Source organism: Leopardus geoffroyi, chromosome E3 (assembly GCF_018350155.1).
Source record: "Leopardus geoffroyi isolate Oge1 chromosome E3, O.geoffroyi_Oge1_pat1.0, whole genome shotgun sequence".
NCBI lineage: Eukaryota > Metazoa > Chordata > Mammalia > Carnivora > Felidae > Leopardus > Leopardus geoffroyi.
In genome coordinates, this window is record NC_059340.1 from 33008183 (window position 1) to 33033187 (window position 25005).

At 53.8% G+C, this 25005-nt stretch overlaps 1 protein-coding gene across 2 annotated transcripts in view; it reads left to right on the plus strand.

The window, feature by feature from the left end:
- Nucleotides 1–12003: 12003 nt before the first annotated feature.
- TVP23A (trans-golgi network vesicle protein 23 homolog A) overlaps nucleotides 12004–25005 on the plus strand; it is a 29597-nt gene continuing 16595 nt past the window's right edge. The window contains exons 1-2 of one of the 2 annotated variants that reach the window (XM_045462360.1): nucleotides 12004–12482; nucleotides 12739–12818. In XM_045462360.1, the coding sequence (XP_045318316.1) occupies nucleotides 12474–12482; nucleotides 12739–12818 (89 nt within the window). In that variant the 5' untranslated portion in view covers nucleotides 12004–12473. The remainder of the gene's footprint in view (nucleotides 12483–12738; nucleotides 12819–25005) is intronic. The other variant, XM_045462361.1, reaches the window with a different exon arrangement.

The window sequence follows — 25005 nt, forward strand, 5'->3', positions numbered from 1 at the left end:
GGGTTCGGAGCTCCTGGGTCTGTGCCGAGTTCATTTGGGGGATAGATGTTTTTTCCCTTCCAGATCAGGTGGGAGCTGAGGAGGGGTGAAGGAGGAGCCCTGGCCTGGGGTTCGTCGGTCATTCATTCATTCACCGCTTGGATAGACCGCGACCATCATGAGTCAGGCCCTGTCCTGGGGCTGGAGATGCGGGCTGGGGAAGAGGGCAGTGAGGACCCGTGTTCAACGTCGTGGGGACCAGGCCGTTAGCAAAGAGTTCACCTGGATATGTGCCGAGGAAGATGCTCTGTTTAGCCATGTGTCCAGGGAGTGGGGACCGGGGGCTGCGGCTGCCCAGATGCGGTGTTGTTTCCCTTGGGCTGACGTCACAAGCCGCCACAGACCGGGGGGCTTAGACAACACGGATTTATTCTCTCCCTGTCTAGGCACTGGAGGCTAAAGTCAAGGGTCCCCGTGGCGGCTCTGGAGGGGACGCTGTCCCACACCTCTGTCCCAACTTCTGGGGCCTGCCGTGGATCCGTGGCGCTCCTTGGCTCGTAAACGCACGACCTCCACCTCCGTGTCCACACGGCCTCCTGAGTGTCGCCCCGTGTCTCCACCTGCTTCTCTTCCCTCTGTGTCCTCTCTTCTTCTAAGGACGCCGGTCCCTGGATTTAGGGCCCACCCACATAATCCAGGATGGTCTCCTTTTTAGACCCTTCGTGACATCCACAAAAACCCTTTTCCCAAATAAGGTCACGTTCTCAGGCTCCAGGGGTTAGGACGTGGACACATCTTTTCAGGGACGACAACTCAACCTCCTCCAGGTATGGGCGGGCAGGGAAGGCCCCTGCGGACGTGTTCTGGTGGGAATCATCCTGAAGCCAATGCCAGAGCGAAGATGACAGTGGGGGGAGGGGGGGGGCGGGGATCACAGGAAATGCCGCTGGGGACAGGGGAGTGAGACAAGGGACAGAAGGGACCAGTTTGGGGTACACTATTGAGCAGATAACCCCCGTGGGCAACTGGGGCTCAGTCCCACCAGGGGGCCTCCAGGAACCCAGCCGCCTGCAGGGAAGGATGTGGGGCATCAACACACCAGGTCCTACAAGTCACTGGTGGGGACTTTACCAACCCCCACCCCGCCACTGGGCCTAGCAGCTTCCGGAGGACAGAGGGCACCCCCAAGCAGATCACGGAGGCTGCAGAAATGACGTTTGAGCCGCGGCCCCGGAGGATGCGACAGGGCCGTGTGACAAGTGTGCCAGAGCACGTGGAGGGAGGGCCTGCCAGGCAGAGGAGACGGCAAGGGCAACCCTCCCCTCCCCCCCTCCGGGGCAGGAGCAAGCTCCCTGCATTCTCAGGACGGCAAGGGTGCAGGGTGGCCGCCTGGAGCCCGACGATGGGGGAGTTTCCGGGGCCCATCACACGGAGTCAAGAGCTGAGATTTGATCCTGGATCCTGCCGAGGGGAAGCCTTTGGAGAGTGTTAAGCGGGAGTCCAGCAGGATCTGGTTACCGTTTGACAACAGTCTTATCCAGGATTTCAGGGAGTGGCAGGCAAGGGCGAAACGGAGACATTGAGCCGGGAGGGCTGGCCTCTGTGTCATCCAGCTTCTCATCTGAAAAGGGAGGCCCCCTAGCTGGGCCTCGTCCCTTCAGAAGGGCGCATGGTGACGCTGAGGAGATCCCCGAGAAGTCCCGTGGGCACAGCGGGGTGCGGGGGTCCTGACGCAGGCACCTCAGGCGGAAGTGGCCGTGCCTGGACCCATCAAGTTCAGGGGGAGGCCTTCCTCCAGGTCTCTGCTAACGGCTGATTTTTTCCAAAAGTGAATCGAGCTAAAGCTGTAAATTCTGAGTGCCGTGTCCTGGAGGCAGATAGACCAACCAAGTCTGAGAAGTGAAGACGAGTCTTTGAGGCACCTTGGCCATGTCCAACAGCCCTGGGGGTCCGGGCTCTGGGAGGCAGGGGCTGTGGCCGACAGCTCTGTGTCCCTGCCTCAGCACTCACAGCTGATCGTGAGGAAAGCTGACTTGAATTCTGAGCCCCCAGGAGCGTGGTGTCTCCAGATGGAATCTGAGTGCGGCCGTGGTTCAGTTAACGCCCCCCATCTGGACATGCCCGGACCCCAGCTGCCTGTGGTCCCGTCTTGTCCACGGCGCTCCTCCCCAGCTATAGCCAAGAACCCCGAGCGCGGCTACGAGTGTCCAGGAACTGTGGATACTCGTTGAGCGAGGGTTTGCTCCGTGCCCAGCATCGTGTGAAGCACTTTACCCGAGGAGGGGTGGTTACAGTTCCCACTGCAGAGTCCAGGAGACAGAAACCCGGGGAGGCGGATGCGCCTTGTAGCTTGCCCCCTCGCTCCCTGCTTTGCGCTCCCGGCAGGTGCCCGTGGCGAGGCTGCCCGGGCCTCCGTATATTGCCCGCGGCGCTTAAGTGCCAAGGCGGCTGGGCCGGGGACCGATTTTGTCACCGTGCCACGTGGGTGCTCCTCCGTTCCTCCCTGCCCCCAGGTTCGGGCTGAGTCAGATTCACCAGACCGGAACCCTCTGTCCTCCCCAGTTAGCCTCATCGCTGATGCCCCTCCTGCACACAGATGATCTGTTTCCCCCGTGGGCTGGGATACCCGGGGTACACACCAGGAGAGCCAGCTTTCAGAGCTGGGGGTCCTGTCTCTCCCAGGGCTCCACAGCCCCTCCGGAAATGAGGCTGACAGGCCCGAGGGCACTGAACACCACCACCCGCTAAGAGTCCCTGAGTGGGGTTACATATAGATTGGGGATACATATAGATTGGGGGGGGGGGTACGACCCACTTCTGTCCCTGGCAGCTTCAGTCCCTGCTAATGTGGCTTGTATGTCGACGAAGGAAGGCACTGAGTGGCCAGTGACACACTTAGGGTCATTCCGAGCCCAGCTAGTGGTTGGCTGACGTGGGGTGACGTACCCGCCTCCAGTGCATTCGATGCGGGGTGGGCAGCAGAGTTTGAGGTCACCTGGAATAGGGTGGGCCTTCAACCCAATATGACTGGTGTCCTTATAAAAGGGAAATTTGGAGGCGCCTGGGTGGCTCAGTCTAAGTGTCTGGCTTCCAATCATGGTCTCGCGGTTTGTGAGTTCGAGCCCCGCGTCGGGCTCGGTGCTGACGGCCCGGAGCCTGGAGCCCGTTTCGGATTCTGTGTCTCCCTCTCTCTCTGCCCCTCCCCCCACTGGCGCTCTGTCTCTGCCTCTTTCTCAAAAATAAACAGTGCACAAAATTTTTTTTTGGAAAGGGGGGAGATTTGGACACAGACAGGCACACAGAGAATGCCAGGTGAAGGTCGGTCACTGTGCCAGAAAAGTATCAGAAGTTGGGAGAGAGGGCCCGGAACGGATCCTTGCCTGGTGCCTTTGGAGAGACAGCAGGCCTGGCAACGCCTTGATCTTGGACTTCTGGCCTCCAGAACTGTGAGAACAACATTATTTTTCTGTCGTCTAAGCTACTCAACTTGTGGTACTTTATCATGGCGGCCCTAGGACGTGAATACACTTTCCGCGGGATTTTGCCTAATAACACATGCCTGCACAGGCTTCCTTCTGGAAGCACGCTCCCGCCTTCCTCTCTGGGGACGCTGCCTGCTGCCTCCTGTTCTCACGAGTCCTTGTCACAGGGTGGGGTCCGCTGCTGGGCGATACGACCTTTCAGGAGCGATGGCAAACTTAACAGGTCAGAGAACGTGAATGAACAAACTCGTGGCTGGGCGCGGTGAGCCCCGTCTAAAGGGGGACAGTCCCTGCTCAGCTCCTGCCGTGGGGGACACGGGCTCCGTGTTGCCTGAACTCGCAGTTTCTCGAGAGGAACCAGAAACGTGGATTTCCGAAACAAATGGTGACATCTGATCTTTGAATGTTGGCAGTCGACGCCCCTTTCTTTTGTCCCTTTCACCTCCTTGGGTCCAGCTCCAGCGCGTCTGGAGATCAGATCTGGCCCCGCTTGGCAACCTCCGGTCGAGACTGCACACCCCAGCCTTGGGTGACGGGACGGGCTGCGAGCAGAACGCGGGACACGTGAGGCTCTGCTGCTGGTTGGCTGTGCGCACCTGCTTCAGAAACCTTCCCGAGCCTCAGTCTCCGCATGCATAAAATGGGTACCGTCTCGCGCCCCTTGCTTACCTCCTGGGGTGGTCATGAAGGCGGAGGGACGAGGTTTATTTAGCAAACGGTGCGTGCCAGCAATGTTCTGAACGTGTGGCAAAACAGTCTTCTACCCCACCCCAAGAGCGCTCCGAAGGGGGTGCCGTGAAGACCCTATTTCGTTCGTACAGAGGCTAAGTGACTGCTAAATGTCCCCCAGCTGACAGGCGGGGGCAACGGGCTTTGCGTCCAGGCGAGCGGACGGCCAAGTGTGTGCCCTTAGCCGACGCATTTGGCTGCCTCTTGGGAGGCCCTGAAATTCCACACGGTTTTGACCTCTTTGTTTTTTTTATAAAGGGGGGGGAGGGATGGGCACCCCTTGGCTTCTTCTTGGGGAGCTCTCTCTCAGCCAGCAGCTGCTGCCCCTGGAGGAACCGGGCGCGGGTTGTCACGCCGGCACAGGCTTCCTGACCCGTCTGGCCCGGGGCCAGCGTGCCGGGCCAAACAACCCACCGCCCTTTCTCCTAAGCAGAGGATTTCCCGTAAGCAGCGGCTCCCTGCCTGTTGGCTCACGGACCTGCCAAGACCCACAGTCAGGAGATTGCCTGAGCTCCTCCTCCACAGGGCTAGATGACATCTGGGGGCAGGGGAGGGAGGGTTGGCAGTTCCCAGCTGGGACCTGGGCTACGCTGCCCACCCCACCCCAGTGTGTGGCTGGTGTGTGGGGGTAAGAAAAACCTAGATCCGGGGGCGCCTGGGTGGCTCAGTCAGTGGAGCGTCCGGCTTCGGCTCAGGTCACGATCTCACGGTTCCTGAGTTCAAGTCCCGCGTCAGGCTCTGTGCTGACAGCTCGGGGCCTGGAGCCCACCTCAGATTCTGTGTCTCCCTCTCCCCTTGCCCTTACCCCACTCGTGCTCTGTGTCTGTCTGTCTGTCTGTCTCTCTCTCTCAAAAATAAATAAGCATTAAAAAAAATAGTTTAAGCAAGAAAGAAAAGCCTAGATCTGGACCCCACCCTCCAGGTGGGAATCCAGGCAACCATTCACCTTGATCCCAAACACCCTCAACCACACAATGAGTGGAGATCTGCAGCCTGGCACAACTCCCAGAATTGTGCCCTGTTTATTAACTTACTTTAAACCGCACACTTGTCAAACGTCCGTAGCGTGCCTGGCCCTGGGCTAGGTGGACAGAAGGAACACCGGCTCTTATGGAGATAATACCCTAATGGTGGAGGGGGGTAGATAGAGGGGGATAAAGATTGTTTGATAAAAAAACAAGACAACTAGAAATCATGGAAAGTGCCAGAAAGAGGACAAGACATGTCGAGGTCCCAGACCCTGGAGAGGAACTGAGCAATTCGGTGAGACACGAACCGGGAGTTAGGGAAGGCCTCTCTGAGACAGGCCTCATATTTTCAGTCCTAAAAAGACCTGGCAGGGAAAGCAGCAGGTGCAAAGGTCCTGAGGCAGGAAAAGAACTTGCAGTTTCTGAAAACCCTAGAGTCTGGCCAGTGTTACCAGAGCATGAAGAGTGACGGAAGATGAGGTGGGAAAGGTCTGCAGGTCCCCTCCAAACGGGGCCTGGGGGGGTATGATGGTGGAGACCATCTTCTCTAGAAGGGGGCAACTCACTGGACCTCCAGCTGCTGGGGAGATCCCAGCATGATGGTCCCCCCCCCGCCCCGCATGGGACCTGGGGGAGGCACCTGCCACCTTCCTGCCACTACCGGAGGAGACCAGAGATGCATGATGGGTAACAGCCACTGCCCCCTCACCCACCTTCTTTAAAAACATCTTTTTTAACATTTATTTATTTTGAGAGAAAGAGAGACGCAGGGTGTGAGTCGGGGAGGGGCAGAGAGAGAGGCAGACGCAGAATCCGAAGCAGGTTCCAGGCTCTGAGCTGTCAGCACAGAGCCCGACGCAGGGCTCGAACTCCCGAACTGCCAGATTGTGACCTGAGCCGAAGTCAGACGCTTAACCGACTGCGCCCCTAGGCGCCCCTCCCAGCGTCTTGACAAGGCCCAGCCTTGCTGGGGACCCACCATCTCTGTCCCTGGTCCCAGCCCTTGAGCAACAAGAGGCTCCCTCTGTCCCCTGATTCCTCCCTGGCCTGGAGGGATGGCATGCTGCCTGGGAGGCCAGTGAGTCACAGCAGAGCTTCACTGTCCCTTTTGTCCCCTGGCCTGGAATTTCCCCTCTTGGGGGAGTGGCCCGCCGGCCTCAGCAAAGGCCTCGCCGGCCCGCCAGGCAAGGGCAGACGGGAGCAGGAAGCGAGCTTCTGGCACAGAAGGAAACTTCATAGGACTTCAGAGAAGGAGGCCTCAGCATGGAGGGACTTCGCAGAGGGGACGAGGAGTGGCAGCTGCAGGAGGGAGCGTCGGCACACGGGCCCTCCAGGCCAGGCACTAGGCAGAGGTCAACCCCTTGCTCCCATGGGCGGCACCCCCTGAGACCCCACAGCCCAAGGATCTGCCAGCCCGGCCCCCGGTAGGGATGAAGGTCTCCCAGGGGAAACTAAGGCAACTCAGTGACATGGACCTTGAGGGCAACAACAAATCACTTTTTAGTGTAAGTATGTCCCACGCAGTATTTGGGACATGCTTATTCTAAAAACTATCAGTTGCTTCTCTCACATTCAGATCTACCTGGTGTCCAAGGTCCCTCCCTGGTGTCTGGGCAGCTGTCCCCGTGCCTCTGGCCCTCCTGCCTCCCCCAGATGCTCCGCCCACTTCACAGGGCTCCTCCCACCCCACCCCACCTGGCCTCTGTCCTTCATGCTGGCGGCAGGGGCAGTGTGCCCAGGAAGGCAGGGCACAGGGCAGCTGGAGGAAGGTGGGTCCCTCCTGTGGGCTGCTCTGGGGCGGGGGGGACCCTGTCCACCTTGTCGGGGGCAGGCGGTGCCCAGGGTGAGCCCTGGATCTCTCCCCAGACAGAGCTCAGCTGTGCCCGGGCCTCTGTGAGATGGAGAGATCATCGCTTCCCTGGACCCTCCCGGGGCCCTTCACCCACTCGCTCACTCTCTTGCTCACCTGCTCTAGGCCATGCACGGGTCTAGGCACATGAGCGCAGCACCTAGAGAGACACATGGGTGCCTGCCTCGCCGGGCCAACGTTCTAGTTGTAGACAGACAAAAACAAGCAATGAAAAACAAGTCACAGAGCTTCTGGCTAAGTGCTCTCGATGCCCCAGACAAGGCCGCCTTATCCGATGTGGGGGCTGCAAGTCACCAGGGAGCCCCCGAGAAGGGCGAGGCCAAATGCAAAGACCTCCAGGAAAAAGAGCAAAGCAAAATATCTGTTTCATAGTTTAATAGATTACGTGTTAAGAGGATCACGTTTCGGGGACGCCTGGGTGGCTCCGTCAGTTATCCATCAACTCTTGATTTCAGCTCAGGTCATGATCTCTCAGTTCGTGAGATCGAGCCCCATGTCGGGCTCTGCAATGACAGTGCGGAGCCTGCTTGGGATTCTCTCTCTCTCTCTCTCTCTCTCTCTCTCTCTCTGCTCCTCCCCAGCTCGAGTGCACACATTCTCTCTCTCAAAATAAATAAGTAAACTTAAAAAAAAAGATGATCATGTTTTGGATAGAACGGGTTCAAGAAAGGGACAATTAAAACCAATTTCCCCTGTTTCTTTTTACTTTAAAAATTTTTTAATGTTTATTTATTTCTTTAGGGGAGAGCACAAGAGGGGGAGGGGCAGAGAGAGAGGGAGACGCAGAATCCAGAGCAGGCTCCAGGCTCTGAGCCGACAGCAGTGAGCCCGATGTGGGGCTCGAACCCACAAACTGTGGGATCATGACCCGAGCTGAAGTCGGATGCTCAACCGACTGAGCCACCCAGGCGCCCCGCATACAGCCTATCTTTGTACATTGACACACGCCGTACTACCCCCTTCCTTATGATATTGAAGGGAGCCCCAGTGTCTTATCATTTCACCTTAACATGTGGGCATGTAACTCTAAACATATCTTGATAAACAAAGCTGCGGACAATTCCACTCATAGGTGAGTGCCCGGGAGAACCGGAGGTCCATTCAGCCACAGCCATGGGCGGGAATGTTCCTAGCATGATTCCTCGTCACCAAAAGGTAGCCAGATGTCCACTGATGGATGAAGGCATAAACGAAACGCCCTCTATCCGTACAAGGAGTCGTACAGCCAAAAAGGAGCGAACCCCTGCCACCTGCTACAAGGTGGATGAACCCCGTGAACATGGTGCTGAGGGAAAGAAGCCAGAAGCAAAAAGCCACGTGGTGTAGGATTGCATCTCTACGAGGGATCCAGAAGAGATGAGTCGACAGAGAGACAGAGAGCAGATGATTGGTTGGCAGGGGCCGGGCGGTGACTAGTATTTAGTATCGAATTTCCTCTCGGGGTCACGAGAATGTTCTGGAACGAGATGGTGGTGATAGTTACACCACGTTGTGAGTCTACTAAAACCCGCCACACGTTATACTTTAGAAGCGTCACATTTTCTGGTATGCGAATTCTATCTCAGCTTTTAAAAACCATCACGTCGTCATTATGCCTTAAAAGAAAAAAATAAATCATCACCCTTGTGTGAGGGATCTTGCCCAGCACCCCTTCTAGGGCTCATTCCCTGACTGGCCCATAAGTATCTTTATTTCCCATCGTTGTTTGAATCACATCCTAACAAGGTTCACACGTTGTGTGTGATTAACACACGGATAAAGGTCTTTAAACCAGAAGGTTCTTCTCCCCAGCTCTTTTCTTGCGATGTGTTCCTGGAAGGACCCACGCCCTCTGCCTTTGCATCTTCCCACGGTCTGGGTTCTGTTGTATCCCACATGTGGTGGGAGATCCCACATTCCCAGTCTGGCTGGCAGCCCGAGCGGGGCACCCCACTCCACCCCCAGGGGCGGCTGGCCAGATGGCAGACGACCTATCACTGCAAGGTTGGGGCTGGGACCGAGCCAGGGAGCCAGGTGAACAGGAAGGCCTAGGCCATATCTGTAAAGCATTTGCTGAGTGAATGGGGTTGGTGGTTGGACACCAGGAGGTCCCCAACAAACCAGACCCTTGCAGGCCTTCTTTCCATGGAGCGTGGATTTCGCGCGGCCCTCCCACCGCGGCTGGGGCCATGCTTGGCCCTGCGTGGAGGTCAGGGCAGGACAGTGGGGCCTCTGTCCTCAGCCAGGTGGCTTACACCTGTGCCCTCCCATCAGGTGGCCGCCAAACTCCCACCCTGGCCCACAAAGCCATGCGGGACAGGACGGGCTACCCTCCGCCGGCTGGCCAGTTTGCACCCAATGCTAGGACACGGCCGGGTCTTTCCCTGCTTAGGGCCTTTGCACCTGCTGTTTCCTCGGCATCAGCACTTATTTGCCACACACGCTGATGCTCGTGAGCTGAAAATGTGAAGTTCTGTGTCTCCCTCTCGGTGTCTCTCTGCCCCTCCCCACTCGAGCTCGTGCTCTCTCTCTCTCTCTCAAAAATAAGTACACATTAGGGGCACCTGGGTGGCTCAGTCGGTTAAACGTCCGACTTCGGCTCAGGTCACGATCTCGCGGTCCGTGAGTTCGAGCCCCGCGTCGGGCTCTGGGCTGATGGCTCAGAGCCTGGAGCCTGCTTCCGATTCTGTGTCTCCCTCTCTCTCTGCCCCTCCCCCGTTCATGCTCTGTCTCTCTCTGTCTCAAAAATAAATAAAATGTTGAAAAAAAAAATAAGTACACATTAAAAATGTTAAAAAGTGGTTTGTTGTTGCCCTCAAGTTCCATTTCACTGAGCTCCCTTATTATCACTAGTTTTAAGTAGGCTTCACACAGCGTGGATCCCGATACAGAGCTCGAAGCCGAAACCCTGAGATCAGGACCTGGGCTGAGATCAAGGGTCGGACGCCCAGCTAGCTGACCCACATGGGCATCCCACGGGCTCCCTTTTTTTTACTTGGGAGATCCTCAGCCCTACTGAGGAGGAATGACAGGGCCACTGTCAGGGTGGGTCTTAACGAGTACCACCCACGGCAACGCAGACCTAGGGATGACAGGCCTGGAGGCTGCAGCTTTCGCCCTGCCCGATGTGGGGGACAGCCTTTTCCAGCCCCAGGCGCGACCCCCACCAAGAGTCTGTCTCCCGCGGGGTAAGGATCAGAACATTCCAGCCAGGCCGACCCCCCTCCCCCCGCCACCGTGCCCACCTCCCTGGTTGGGCTCTAGGCTCCGGAGTTAAGTCATGTCAGTTCACACCCAAGCTGCTGCTTTCTGAGCCAGGGCTCCTGGGGGCCCATCTGGGGGAGAGGACGGTGCTCAGTCCTCTGTCCCCGGGGCCATTTGCCCCGGGGCCCACAGTAGGTGTTTGGCAAAGGGCCACCAAGCTGGGTGTGCAGTTCCTGGACTCCCATTAAGACAGACGTGTCTCAGTGGAAGGAGTGATTCTGATACGGGGCTCACTTCCTGTGTGCTGCCCCAGGCCCCTCTGCGGATGACCACGAGGGGCCGTCGCCAGAGCCGCTGTTTCCTGAGCCCCAGCTCCGAGGAGGGCATTCTCCATGTGCTTTCTCCAGGTCTTGCATCCTCCGTGATGACGGGGCAGAGGGAAGGTGTGGCCCCATTCTACAGGTGTGGAGACTGAGGCCAGAGAGGTGAAGTCCCCTGCCCGAGACCACCCAGACAGGAAATGGTGGAGCCGTGTTCCCAGTCTGGCCTGCCCAATTCCAGGTGTTGACCTCCAAGGACCATTCAGAGGCCAGTGGGCACCTGAGCCTGGAGGCTCTTTCCTTGAGGTTGGTCTAGTCCCAGGGCCAGGGATCAGGGACCAGGCTGCTCTTTGAAACTGCACTCCACGCCCTCCTGAGCCTGGACCGGCAGAAGGTGACAATTGTCAGGATCCCAGTGGCCATACTGAGCGGTAACAGTGCGAAGGGAGAAGGTCAGTGTTTCCCCCAAGTCTCTGCTCTCAGAGATTCTGAGAGCCCATACTAAAGGCAGATGCCCAGGCCCTGGCCCTGGAGATTCAGAAGGCCTGGAGTGGGGCCCGGGAATCTGCCTTTGAACCAGAAGACCCAGGTAAATGATTGCAGCTGATTTCAAAGTCAACGATGACTTAATTCCCTGCAGAACCCGGGTGTTCCCTGCCTACCCCTCAAATTCTACTGGCTGACCCTGCCGAGGGCCAGCTGGGAGAGCGTTTCTTCCTGGGGATCAAATGCTGAGCCCCCAGGTCTGGCCCTGGTATCTGCACCCTCAGCCCGTGCCCCGATGCGCACAGGTCAGGAAGGGACAGAGTGGCACGACCTTGTATTTGTGGGGTGACTTCCACGTGGCAGAGGCACAGCTATTTCTCAAGGCACCCCCCAACCAGATCGCCAAGAGTGACAGTTTGTCCCCAGATGGGATTTCCAAGGGGGGTTTCCTACCTTCTCACCCCCGTGGGGACTCTCTGAGCCCCAATTTAACGGATAGCAACAGCTGGTGACTCTCAGAGTTGGAGGAAAAGCCCCTAAATGTTTTGCAACGGCTTCTCACCTCCACCTGCCCTCCCCTGAGTGTCCCACCCCAGGCAGCTGGGGACTAGTGGAGTCAGGAGAGGGGGAGGGCCCTTGTCCTGGGCCAGGAAAGACTTTCAGGCGGCCAGCCTTCCTTCCTGGGAGATACCTGGGGAGGCCTTAACATCCAGAATCACTACCATCACTGCTAATAGTACTTATTTTGTGCTCAGTGTGTCTGGCCCCCGGATGAGTGAAGATCTCCCTGTGCGCAACAGTGGTTGTTGGTTGCAGCAGATTCGCTTGTTGAAAGACAGGTTCCAGGGTCTGCATTCCAGGCCTTCCCAATCTCCAGGGCTGGGCCTGGAAATCTGCTTCTCATAAGGGCCCAGGGGACGGGGCGGGGGGGGGGGGGCAGAATTCTTGCGATCAGAGACGTTTGGGAAACATTGGCCTTCTCCAGACGCCGAATGAGGCTGCCCATCACTGGCATTCGTTCACGATTCGCTAGTTCGCTAACCCATACGACAGTTATGGGACCTCCGCCTCATTCACTGGCCCACCCTCTCTGTGCCTCCCAGAATCAGTTCGTGGTCCCCAAATGCGCCTCTGAGCCCGAATCGTCCCCTCCAGGCGGGTGCTCGGTCCTCCATCCCTCCACTCTGGGCGACAGCTCTTTCTCTCCTAGGCGCGGTCCGCAGTGAGCCCCGCCCCCGGACCCTCGCCAGCCTCGCCCCCGCCCGGTCGGCGAGCCCACCTCCCCCAGCCCGCGACTGCGCTCTAGGCCCCGCGCGCCCCGCCTCCACCCGCGACCTGCACCGAGGCAGCACCGCGGAGCGCCAGCTCCCCGCGCCGCTCCCCACCGGGCCCAAGGCAGCGAGAGGCGGAGTCCTTGAGCCTGGGCTGTGGGCTCCAGGTGGGCTCTGGGGAGAGGATGAAGCAGGTAAGGCCGCGGGGATGCCGGGGGCAGGAGGGTGGGGGAGATGACAGGCGGAGCCTGCGGGAGCGCTGGGGGAAGCGAGGAGGAGGGATGCGCAGGCCGGGGCCTGGGCCTGGGCCGGACCCCCAGTGGTCCTCCCGGACCCAGGAGGGTGGAAGGCCTGGGATTGCAGCCGCGGGGGAGGGGCCCGGCCAGCGAGGGGGTGGGGTGGGGATGTGCACCGCCTGCCTGCCTGCCACCTCTGTTTGGTGTCCCCCAGGCCTTGGTGGACGATACTGAGGACGTGTCCCTGGACTTTGGCAACGAAGAGGAGCTGGCCTTTCGGAAAGCCAAGATTAGGTATGTTAGGGACCTGGCTTTGGCAAGCATCACCCAAAGCTGCAAATTCACTTAATTACATTGACTCGCGCACCCATTCATTCATTCATTCATTCATTCAGAATGTGTTGAGCACCTACTGTGTGCCAGGCATAGGACTAGGGACATACCCTGGGCAGATCAGACAAGGTCCCTACCCTCCTGGGGCCTGAAGTCTGGGGTGCTGGGGGAGTAACAGTGAACAGGCATATAAAGATGGTCATGAGATAATGCCAGAGTATGAGAAGATTTGGGAAGAAACTCAACAGGTGAGGAGGGAAGGCCGTGCAGTCGGGAAGGGCCTCTCTGGGGAGGTGGCATTTGAACTGTGACCTGAATGCTAAGAAGCCAGCCATGGGAGACTCTGGAGGAAGACTGTTCCAAGCAGAAGAACAGCAGGTGCAAAGGCCCTGGGGCTGTGTTGGAAGGTTGGAGAAAGGCCCCTGTGTCTGGGGGTGGTGGGGAAAGGAGAGGGGTTGGCAGGAGGCTGGAGAGCAGGACAGGGGCTTAACTTTTTCTTCTTACCCCTGCGTCAGCACCAGGCAGACGAACGTAGTATCCTGGGTTGAGTCACTTGCCTACCAGAGATCTTCCCAGAAGGTGGCAGGACTAGGGTGTGAGGATTGACCCGCAGACATGGTTGCCGATGACCCGGGCAGCTGCCACATCTAGAAACGCCCATGGCTCAGCCACCCTTACTCCCTTCTCTCCTTCCAGCCCTCCGAGTCAGCGGGGTGGGGACCTGGTGCCTACCTGCCGTTCCTTTTCCGTTCTCGATCCAAATCCAAAGAAGCCCAAATTGGAATATGACTGCACTGGGCTACGACGACAAATTACTATAAACTTGTTGGCTTAAAAAGAGTAGAAATTTATTCTCTCACGCTTCTGTAGGCCGGAGGTCCAAAATCTGTGTCACTAGGCCAAAAAAAGGCGTCGGCAGGACCATACCCCGCCGGAGGCTGTCGGGGAAAATCTGGCCCTTGCCTTTTGCAGCTTCCGGTGGGTGCGAGGCCAGCACCGTAGCATCTCTGAATCTCTCTCTGCTCCATTTCACGCTGCCTTTTCAGTGTCAGACGTCCCTGTCTTCCTCCGCTAGGGTTGCTTGTGAATGCATTTGGGGCCCGTCCGGATTATCGAGGATAAGCCCCCCATCTCAAGATCCTTCACTTAATCACACAAGCAGAGTCCCTTTTGCCACGTCAAGTGACATCCACAGGTTCCAGGGATTGGGACCTGGATATTTGGGGAGGGGCGTTCTTCAGCCTGCCATAATGACGCGTGACTAATTGTCTTTCAGGAAAGACACTGTAAGGGAACTGGAATCCTGGGAGAAAATCTTATAGAGCATCCGTACTCATTATATGGCCAACTCTGGGCTGGTGGCCGGGACTACATACATACAGGACACACTCCCTTCCTTTATGGAGTTGTCCAGTCTGGAGCAGGGATGGTCAACCCCAACATGGCCGACATCTTGGGCTGGATGATTCTTTGTTGTAGGGGTTGTCCTGTGCATTATAGGATACTAGCAGTGTTCCTGGCCTCTACCCACCGGATGCCAGTATTATCTTACCAGTAATGAATCTAGACACTGCCAGGTGTCCCCCTGGGGGCAGACTTGCCCCTAGCTGACAATTGCTGGTGAGGGGGTAATGGGCATAGGTGTTCCCGTGGCTGTTGTGTCTCGGTGTTTAAATGCCGTGGTGGGCAAGAGCTTGAGCAATTGTCCTGGTTAGGGGAGTGGCGGCAGCTGAGACCTGAAGGGTGGGGAGGAGTTAGCCAAGCAGGGAAGGCAGGAAGGGTATGACACGCACTGGTTTGGAGGTGAGAGCATGAGTTTCAGGAGTTGACAGTGGTTCCCTGTGACTCAAGACCAAGGACGCCGGGAGGGTTCTGAGCAGAGGATGTGGCCAGACCCCGAAGGGCTCGTAAGCACAGTTGTAGAGCTCTGCTGTGCGCTAGAACTTTCTGTGAGGACGGGAATGTGCTATATCTGTGCTGTCCAATATGGTAGCCACCAGCCACCCTGTGGCTCTTGACCATTTGGTATGTGGCTAGTGTGAACTTTGGGCGGAACTTTGGACATTTGAGCTTACTTTGTTTATTTTACTTTATTTTTTAAAGATTTTATTTTATTGTTTATTAATTTATTTTGAGAGAGAGCATGAGCACAGGTAGAGAGAGAGGGAGGCAGAGAGAATCCCAAGCAGGATCGGCACCATCAGCGCAGAGCGTCACATGGGGCTGGAACTCACAAGCCGTGAGATCATGACCTGAATCGAAATCAAGAGTCACACTCCACCCACTGAGCCGCCCCGGTGCCCGTGAAGATTGTATCGTTTTAAGTAATCTCTACACCCAACATGGGGCTCGAACTCACAACCCTGAGATCAAGAATTCCATGCTCCACCAACTGAGCCAGCCAGGCGCCCCTAATTGTATTTAAATTTCACTAACCACATGCAGCTACCATATTGGACAGTGCAGTTCTAGAGTTTGGTCACCACTGTAGAGCTTTGCTCCGGGCGGTGACAGGATGGGAGTTGCAGGACGGAGGATGGACGGTAGAGGAAGGTGGAAACAGGGAGCAGAAGCTTGGACTGCGGTGCTGGCAGGGGTGATGGAGGGCAGTAGGGGTGCCCAGAGGCACATAGGCAGTAGAATCAGCCATCCTTGGTAAGGGTCAAGATGTAGGGTGGGGACAGGGACAGTAAAGGGCGACGCCCGGGTTTCTGGCCTAGTGATCCCTGCAAAGGAACACTTCTGGGGTTACGGATGTTGGGTTCAGGAAGTCCTTGTTGGATTGTACTGGAATGTCTACTAGCCGGGTCTCTTGGGCAGCTGGGGAGAGAGGCTGGGAGCTGGAGGGATCATCTGGGCAGCATTCAGAGGTCAGGGGGGCCACAGCTCACGAACCCAAATGTGTCTCAGAGCCGCCAATCCCAGAATCCTCTGGTGTGCCTCATGCAGGTTTCTGGGCCCAGCTCTGCACCTACTTAACCAGATCCACAGGGCACGGGCCTGGGAACGTGAATTTAAAATAGCATCTCTCCTTGACTCTGATGATCAAGGATATGGAGATGGCCGGAAATTCTTGAGGATAAATGAACTCCTGGATAGCAGGGAGGAAAGGGGGTTCTAAACGTGGTCAATGGAGGGGTTTCACGGGGTCCAGGAACCCTCTGAAAACTAGTGTCTAAGTTTCCTATGTGTTGCTTTAGGAAAAGGATTGAGACTTTTTTATTAGATTGCCAAATGAGCCCATGATCCAAAGAAGTTAAGAGTCACTGGCACAGGGCAGGAATCACTGTTGAAATGGATGCCAGGTTGACTTTGAAGGGAGGTGACGTGACGGAAGGGGCCCTATAGCAGGAGTCTGGGATATTGGGGCCACTTCTCCTACTGCTTGCTGTCTTTGTGGTTTTGGAAAGGTCACCTTGTTTCGCTGAGCGTCCTTAACTGTCTGTAAAATGGGTATAATCGTACCAGCTTGACCTCACCGTGTGGATTTTGTACAGTTTGTTGCGCAAATAGTTAGCCGACATCTGCTGGATATCAGGTGCTGAGCCGTGGGGTAGAGACCAGACCTGTTCCTCCCCTTCCTGTCCCCAGTTCTAGGTCATCGAGGTGCAGTGTTGTGGAAGGGGGTTTTGGGGGGGGCACCTGGCAGTATCGGGGGAGGATGCGATCCCACAGCACACCTGGGCAGGTAGAGGAACTGTTAGCCAAGTTCTCTGAGTGTGTGTGTGTGTGTGTGTGTGTGTGTGTGTGTCTGTGTGTGTCTGTGTTCCTCACTGGCTTCCTTTTCCTCTTTCTTTCTTCCTCCCTTTTCTTTCTTCCTCTCTTTCTTTCTTTCTTTCTTTCTTTCTTTCTTTCTCCCTTTTCTTTTCTTTCTTTCTTTCTCCCTTTTCTTTTCTTTCTTTCTTTCTTTCTCCCTTTTCTTTTCTTTCTTTCTCCCTTTTCTTTTCTTTCTTTCTTCCTCCCTTTTCTTTCTTTCTTTCTTTCTTCCTCCCTTTTCTTTCTTTCTTTCTTCCTCCCTTTTCTTTCTTTCTTTCTTTCTTTCTTTCTTTCTTTCTTTCTTTCTCCCCTTTCTTTCCTTTTCTTTCTTTCTGTCTCCCTTTTCTTTTCTTTCTTTCTTTCTTTCTCCCTTTTCTTTTCTTTCTTTCTTTCCTTCTTTCTTTCTTTCTTTCTTTCTTTCTTTCTTTCTTTCCTTCTTTCTTTCTCCCTTTTCTTTCCTTTTCTTTCTTTCTCCCTTTTCTTTTCTTTCTTTCTTTCTCCCTTTTCTTTTCTTTCTTTCTCCCTTTTCTTTCTTTCTTTCTTTCCTTCCTTCTTTCTTTCTTTCTCCCTTTTCTTTCTTTCTTTCTCCCTTTTCTTTTCTTTCTTTCTTTCTTTCTTTCCTTCTTTCTTTCTCCCTTTTCTTTCCTTTTCTTTCTTTCTGTCTCCCTTTTCTTTTCTTTCTTTCTTTCTCCCTTTTCTTTTCTTTCTTTCTTTCCTTCTTTCTTTCTTTCTTTCTTTCTTTCTTTCTTTCTTTCCTTCTTTCTTTCTCCCTTTTCTTTCCTTTTCTTTCTTTCTTTCTGTCTCCCTTTTCTTCCTTCCTTCTTTCCTTTCCTTTCCTTTCCTTTCCTTTCCTTTCCTTTCCTTTCCTTTCCTTCCCCCCCCCTCTCGCTTTCTTTCTTTCCTTTTTTTTAATTGTGGAAAAACCCCACAACCTGAAAGTTACCAGTTTTAACAACTTTTAAGCCTACCATTCAGTAGCATTAAATATATTTGTGCTGTTGTGCAGCACCCCTCCATAACTTTCTTGCAGATCTGAAGCTCAGTACCCGTTAAACACCTCCCCCTTTCCCCCGCCCCAGTCCCTGGCAACCAGCTTTCTTCTTTCAGTCCCTGTGAATGTGACAACTTCAGATACTTCGTGTAAGTGGAATCGTATAGAATCTGTGCCTGGCTCGTTTCACTTAACAAAAATGTCCTTGAGGTGCGTCCATATTTTAGCAGGTGTCAGAATTTCCTTCCTTTTTAAAGGCTGAGCAGTGATATACCACACTGAGTCCTTCCGTTTTTCTGTCGGTGGACCCTGGCTTGCTTCTTGGGTTTAGCTCTTGTGAATAGTACCTCCAGGAACGTGGATACACACATATATCTTCCAGACCCTGCTTTCAGTGCATACCCAGCTGTGGAACTGCTGTGTCCTGAGGAAATTCTGCGTGTAATTTTTTGGGGAACTTCCGTACCATTTTCCATAACACTTGTATCATTTGGCAATTCTGCCAGCGATGGGCAGGACTAATTTCTCCACATCTTCACCAGCACTTGTTATTTTCTGTTTTTTTTTTTTTCATAGTAGCCATCCCGATGGATGTGGGGTGTCTCATGGGGTGTCGATTGACATTTCGTTGGTGATTGTTGATGAGAATCTTCTGTGCCTGTTGGCTATTTGTATGTCTTCCTTCGAGAAATGTCCATCCAAGTCCTTTGTTCATGTCTTTTTAAAATTTGTTCTTAATGTTATTCATTTTTGAGAGATGGAGAGAGACAGAGCATGAGTGGGGGAGGAGCAGAGAGAGAGGGAGACACAGAATCTGAAGCAGGCTCCAGGCTCCGAGTTGTCAGCACAGACCTGGACGCGGGGCTTGAACTCATGAACCGGGAGATCATGACCTGAGCCAAAGTCAGATGCTTAACTGACTGAGTCACCCAGGCGCCCCTCTTTGCTCATTTTTTAATCGGGTGGAGTTTTTGCCGTTGAGTTGTAGGACTTCTTTATATACTGTGTATGTTAATCCCTTATGAGATATGTGATTTGCAGATATTCTCTCCCATTCCATAGGCTGTCTTTCCATTCTGTTGATTGTGTCCTTTGATGCACAAAAGTTTTTTAGTTGGACGTAGTTCTCTTTGTCTATTTTTACTTCCATTATTGTTGCTTTTGGTGTCCTGTTGTGTTGTGTGTGTTTTAAATTGGAATATAACTCACATATCATAAACCAGCTTTTAAGGTTTATGTTTTTTAATTTATTTTGAGAGACAGATAGAGAGCAAGTGGGGGAGGGGGCAGAGAGAGAGAGAGAGAGAGGGAGACAGAATTCCAAGTAGGCTTCACACCGTCAGTGCAGAGCCCGATGCTAGATTTGAAGTCACGAATCGTGTGATCGTGACCTGAGCCGAAATCAAGAGTCAGATGCTTAACCGACTGAGCGCATAGACCACCCTTGTAAAGAATACACCTCAGTGTGGTTTTCAGTGTATTCACAAGGTTGTGCAGCCGTCTCCACTGACTGGTTCCAGAACTTTTTCATCTCCCCAGACAGGAACCCTGTACCCATTCAGCACTTACTTTCCCCACGTCTCCCCCTCCCAGCCCCTGGCGACCATCCATCTACGTTCTGCCCCTACAAATTTGCCTGCTCTGGACATCTCATAGCAATGGAATCACCCAGCATGTGGCCTTTTGTCTTTCTTCTTTTGCTAAGCGTCATGTTTTCCGGGTTTGACCGTGTTTGCACATTTCTTCATTCCTTTTTATGGCTGAATAATATTTCATCATATGGCTAAAGCACATTTTGTTTTTCCATTCGTAAGTTGATGGCCATTTGCATTATTTCTGCTCTTTAGTTCTTTACAAAAATTTTTTTTAATGTTTATTTATTTTAGAGAGAGAGTGCAAGCTGGGGAGGGGCAGAGAGAGGGAGACACAGAATCCGAAGCAGGCTCCAGGCTCTGAGCTGTCAGCACAGAGCCCGACGTGGGGCTGAGATCACAAACCTTGAGATCACGACCTGAGCCGAAGCCGGACGCTTAACCGTATGAGCCACCCGGGCGCCCCTGTGCTCTTTGGTTCTTACGAAAAGTGCTGCTGTGAACATTCGTGTACAAGTGTTTCTGTGGACATTTGTTTTTCAGCTCTCTAGGGCATAAACTTAGGAGGGAGATTGCTGAGCCCTACAGCAGACTCTCTGTTTTAGCCATGCTGTGTTACAGACCCGCTTTGATTGAGTACTCTGGGCTTCCAGCCGCCTCGGGGAATAGGAAGAGCCCAGACTCGAGATCAGACAGACCCAGGTTTGAATCTTGAGTCCACCGACCTCCAGCCAGGGTCCGCTGAAGTCCAGGCCTGCCTGTCAGGTCATTTCCTCCAACCCACAGGCAATTCCACGCTACCAGCAGGCAAATACAACACTGCCCTGGGAGACCCAGGACATTCCCAGGAAGACCTGATGGTAACCCTGTACTCGCAGTGACCTTGACCAAGTCAGAGCACCTCCTCGATCCCCATCTTCTTGTCTGTCCAGTGGGGATCATGTTGGCTCTATCGTAGGGTTGTGTAAACGGGACTAGGTGAGGCGACAGACATATATAGCCGGCTGGCGCCTTGTGTGGCTTTCATAAATGGTGCCTGTTATCCGCCTTCTGTGTGACTTCTGTGTCCTGCTGCTGTGGGCAGGGCCAGGGTGGGGGCGTGTCCTCAGGTGGAACAGGACATCACACTGCGGCTGTCCCTGGAGCAGGAGACTGTCTCCTGTTGAAAGATATGTCTATACTCTCAAGGCACCGTCTTTACACAATGCGCGTAGACCCAAAGGCCATGGGGTCCCGCGGATCCCCCTGAGTAAGGTGGTTTCCTCTTCCGCGGACAGAGTTCTTACATCTGATTTTGGTCCTAATTGTCAGGGCTGGTTTGTTGGCGGGGTTCAGTCGGTGTTGCATGGCTGGTCCTCACCCGGCCCAGGGTCTCGAGTTGAGGAGGATGCTGTCCCGTGGTCCCAGATGCCCCAGGGAGTCACATGTTAGCGGGGGCCAGGCCCTCGGGCAAAAATCACCAGGAGTCAAAACCAGCCCCGCAAATCCCTGACCAGTCCGTCCAGCAGAATAATGTTCTGCCTCTCAGGAGGCCTCTCCACTGTCGCTATGTGTTCCCAGGCGGGATATAAAGCCTGCTCATCCAGATGAGCCACCGATGGAATTGTTGGCTGTTTTTGAGGGGAAGTTAGAGGGAATGAAAAGTCATAGTAATAGCAAACACCGACCCCGCAGTGACGATTCATTTAATCTGTATCGCGAACCCGTGAAATGGATACGATGGTTTTTAGTGCTTTCAGGGCGAAGGCAATTGACAGACTGGAGGGAGTTGCTCAGGGGCGCGCTGCGAGGAGGCTGCAGATTTGAGCCCTAGAGTCTGAATCTTACATCACACCCTGCTGAGGGGGCCAGATGCTCACGCAGGGAGGGACACTTGGGGATGAACCATGGGAACAGCACTTGTAGGGCTTCTGTGTGGGGGGGAATACGTTACATTGCCCCCTGTGTCCGTGGGAGTGCTGCATTGCTCCCGGTGTTCAGAGTGGGTTTTCTTGACGTCGGCACTAATTGCTATTTGGGATCGATAATTCCGCCTTGTGGGGGTTGTCTTGTGCATTGTGCGATTTTAGCAACAGTAGCATTGCACCCTATCCCCAAGTGACAGCCAGGAAAGTCTCCAGAGTGGCCAGATGGCTCCTAGGGGCAAAATTACCCCTGTTGAGAACCTTGATTGGGTTATTCTCCCTCCCTCCCTCCCTCTAGGGTTTGGATTTGGATAAGTTAAATTTGCATTTGAGGGGACTCGGAGCATTCCCAACCCCTCTACGTTTGACATTGACCCAAGGGAAGCTGGTGGGGTGAGAGGTAAGGAAGGAGCAGTCGGCATGTGACCACAGACAGAGCCTTGGTGGCCACCTGCAATGCTCTGAAATCAACACAGGTGCATCTCTAATTGCCACACACACACACACACACACACACACACACCCCATGCTCCAACACAGAAAGGAGGAGAAGAATTTCGGTTTTTCTTTGTTGTTATCCCAGAAAGTGTTCGCCTCAGTAATTGAGGACCCCTCCCCTGGACCCCTGTCCCCAGTGACCTTGGGGAGGTCGTGCTGCCCCTCCCCCCACTCTGAAATCTATTTTAAACATCTAGAAATACAACACGTAAGCACGTCCCACCAAGAGCTGAGGGTTTAATTTTAAGGAAGGTCCATGATTACCAAGGAAAACAGCCTGCAGAATCAGGGAACTGGACAAATTTCGGTTCTCTTTGATTAGAGCACAGAATTCATATTTTGAAATTAACTCCTGTATCAACAGCAGCCTAACTTCCCCTTACTTACATTTCTTGCTAACACGAAATCGATTGCATAAGCCCCGCCAACAATAAAATCACCAGAAGGAGATTTTTGCTCAAGTGTGGCCCACACAATCAGGGAGGGCGCTGGGGGATGGTGGTCAGGTTCTGATGTTTGATATCGGACAGGAGGCTAACTGTGAGGACCCATAGGATTTAATTCACTCATACATTTATTCTGGGCTGATGCTACTGACGTGTGGGGCCAGACGTTCTTTTTTTAATTTATTTTTTTAAGTTTAGGTACTTATTTTGAGACAGACTGAGACCGTGTGAGTGGGGGAGGGGCAGAGAGCGAGAGAGAGAGAGAGAGAGAGAGAGAGAGAGAGAGAGAGAGAATCCCAAGCAGGCTCCACAATGTCAGCACAGAGCCTGATGCAGGGCTTGAACCTGAGCCGTGAGATCATGACCTGAGCCGAAACCAAGAATCAGACGCTGAACCGACTGAGCCACCCGGCTGCTCCCAGGGCCTGACATTCTTTGTTGAGAGGACTGTCTTGTGCACTGTAGCAGCGTTTTTTGGCCACTACCCCACTGGATCGTAGCGGTTCCCAAGTTGTGGCAACCGAAAATGTCTCCAGATATTTATTGCTTTTGCAAAAGGAGCAAAATCACTTCCCTTTTGAGAACCACTGGTTTATTCTTGAGCGCACTTCATTTGTTTGTTAAATCAACAGAAACTTTCTAGAGCCTCTGTGTGCTAAACACTGTGCTGGAGGACACAGAGAAAACCAGACAGGCCTGGTTCTGGTCCTCACGGAACTGACATTTTAACTAAGGAGAAGGCAGTGACCATCTAAGCAAGTATCTATTAAACAAAGAAACTTTAGAGAGGGATAGTCCCAGGAAGGGAAAGCCAGCAATGTAGGAAGTGAGGAGTGAGAGGGAGAGACAGTTGGAGATTGATTAGGGGGATGGACATGTGAGGCTCTGAAGAGCCCAGCGGCGAATTTGGAATTTCATCTGCGTCTGATGGGCGATCTTTGTAGAGATTTGAGCAGGGAGGGGACGGTGTGATCTGACCGACACTTGAGAAAGTTGCCTGTGACTAGCATGTGGCCATAGGGCAAGGGTGGAATGAAGCGAGATGTGTTAAGAGGCTGGTGAAGGGGCCAGAGTGGAAGTTGCTGGTGGCCTGGACTGGCTGAACTCCAGGCACACACTTGGGGACTTGGCTCAGACGGACCTTTGTGCAGATTCTTCCAGCTCCGGGGGTGGGAGTCCAAGGTCGGAGAGAGATGGTTGGAAGCGGTGGGGCGGGGAGCCTAGATGCAGGTCTTGGAGTCTCGGGGTCCCAACTTCATCAGCATCTCCGGGGACCTCAAAGAAGGGGCAAGACTTCGGGTCCTCAGGCCCCGTCCCTGAAGGTGCCGACTCAGTCCCTGTGGATATGGGTGTGGAAACCTCCGGCAGCACAGCTTTTCTGTGTCCCAGGCCCCTCGGGAGATTTTTCTCGGTTGTCCCTTTGTGGATGATAGGGAGTGTGCCCACTGTCTTCAGCACGGGAGGGTGGGTACAGAAACCAAGCTTAGCCCTCAATTTCGCCGGGTGGTGCTCGTGAATTTCCTTAGTAGAGACCAACTCAGTGGGTCCGGGTGAGAATGTGATGGGCCAGCTCCGGGGCTGGCCCTTCCACGGCCCCGAGGAAATCCTCTCACACCAGGGCTCAGCCTTGGGTGTCCCTAGTCACTCCTCGCCCGTTACAGGAGCAGGGTACTTTCAGGGTGACTCAGACGCAGCCACAGCTCGTGGTAGCAGATCCTGACCTTCCTCCTGCGTTGCAAGACACATGACTCTCCGCCCTGGATTTTAAAGTACTTTACAATCGAAATTGCAGAGGAATAGTCAGGGGTACTGATTCCAAGCCTCCGACATACTCTCTTAGGCCAGGAAAGTATTTTAAATGAGTTTGGTTTTACCTATTTATTTACTTGTTTATTTATACATTTTTTTATGTTTATTCATTTTTGAGAGAGGGAGAGAGACGGAGCGTGAGCGGGGGAGGGGCAGAGAGCGAGGGAGACACAGAATCCGAAGCAGGCTCCAGGCTCCGAGCTGTCCGCACAGAGCCCGACGTGGGGCTCGAACTCATGGACTGTGAGATCATGACCTGAGCCGAAGTCGGATGCTTAATCGCTGAGCCACCCTGGTGCCCCTAAAAATTACTTATTTCTTAAACAATTTTGAAGACCAGTTCGAAACATTTGTATGTTGATTGCAAGTTTAATTCCATGTCCTTGGACAACTTAAACTACAGTTTTCATTGCAGCATTAGTCATTGTTTGGGCCCCAAATTGACCCACAAACACCTGCATACATACACATGCGCAGCAGTGAGGAAAGTTACTGCTCTCGATGTGATGGTTTGTGGGCCCCAGATGAAGAAATCATAAAACACAGCAACAGCATACGTTGATAGAAGATAATATTTTGGGGGCACCTGGGTGGCTCAGTCGGTTAAGCGATTGGCTCTTAATTTTGGTTCAGGTTGTGAGCTCACGGTTTGTGAAATCAAGCCCCACGTCAGGCTGACAGTGCAGAGCCCGCTTGGGATTCTCGCCCTCCCTCTCTGCCCCTCCCCTGCTTGTGTTCTGTCTCTTTCTCTCTCTTACTCTCAAAATAAATAAACATGAAAAAAATTTTTTAAAGAAAATATTTTGAATCAACATCCTGAAAAGGACTTAAAAACCTTTCTACTTTGAAATAAATTCAGACTTATCAGAAAGCAAGAACAGTACAGAGAACTAACACATGCCCTTGACCTGGGTTTACCAGCTGTTAATACTTTGCTGTGTGTGTGTGTGTGTGTGTGTGTGTGTGTGTGTGTGTGTGTGTATGGAGGTGTGTATGCATACCAACCCAGGATTACCCACTGCATTTAGTTATTCTGGAATATTCCCCGCCTTTCTTTTTTTAATTTTTTATTTTAGAGAGAGAGCACGCGTGCGAGCAGAAGAGAAGGGCAGAGGGAGGGAGAGACAGACGACAGAGAGACCGGAGAGAAGG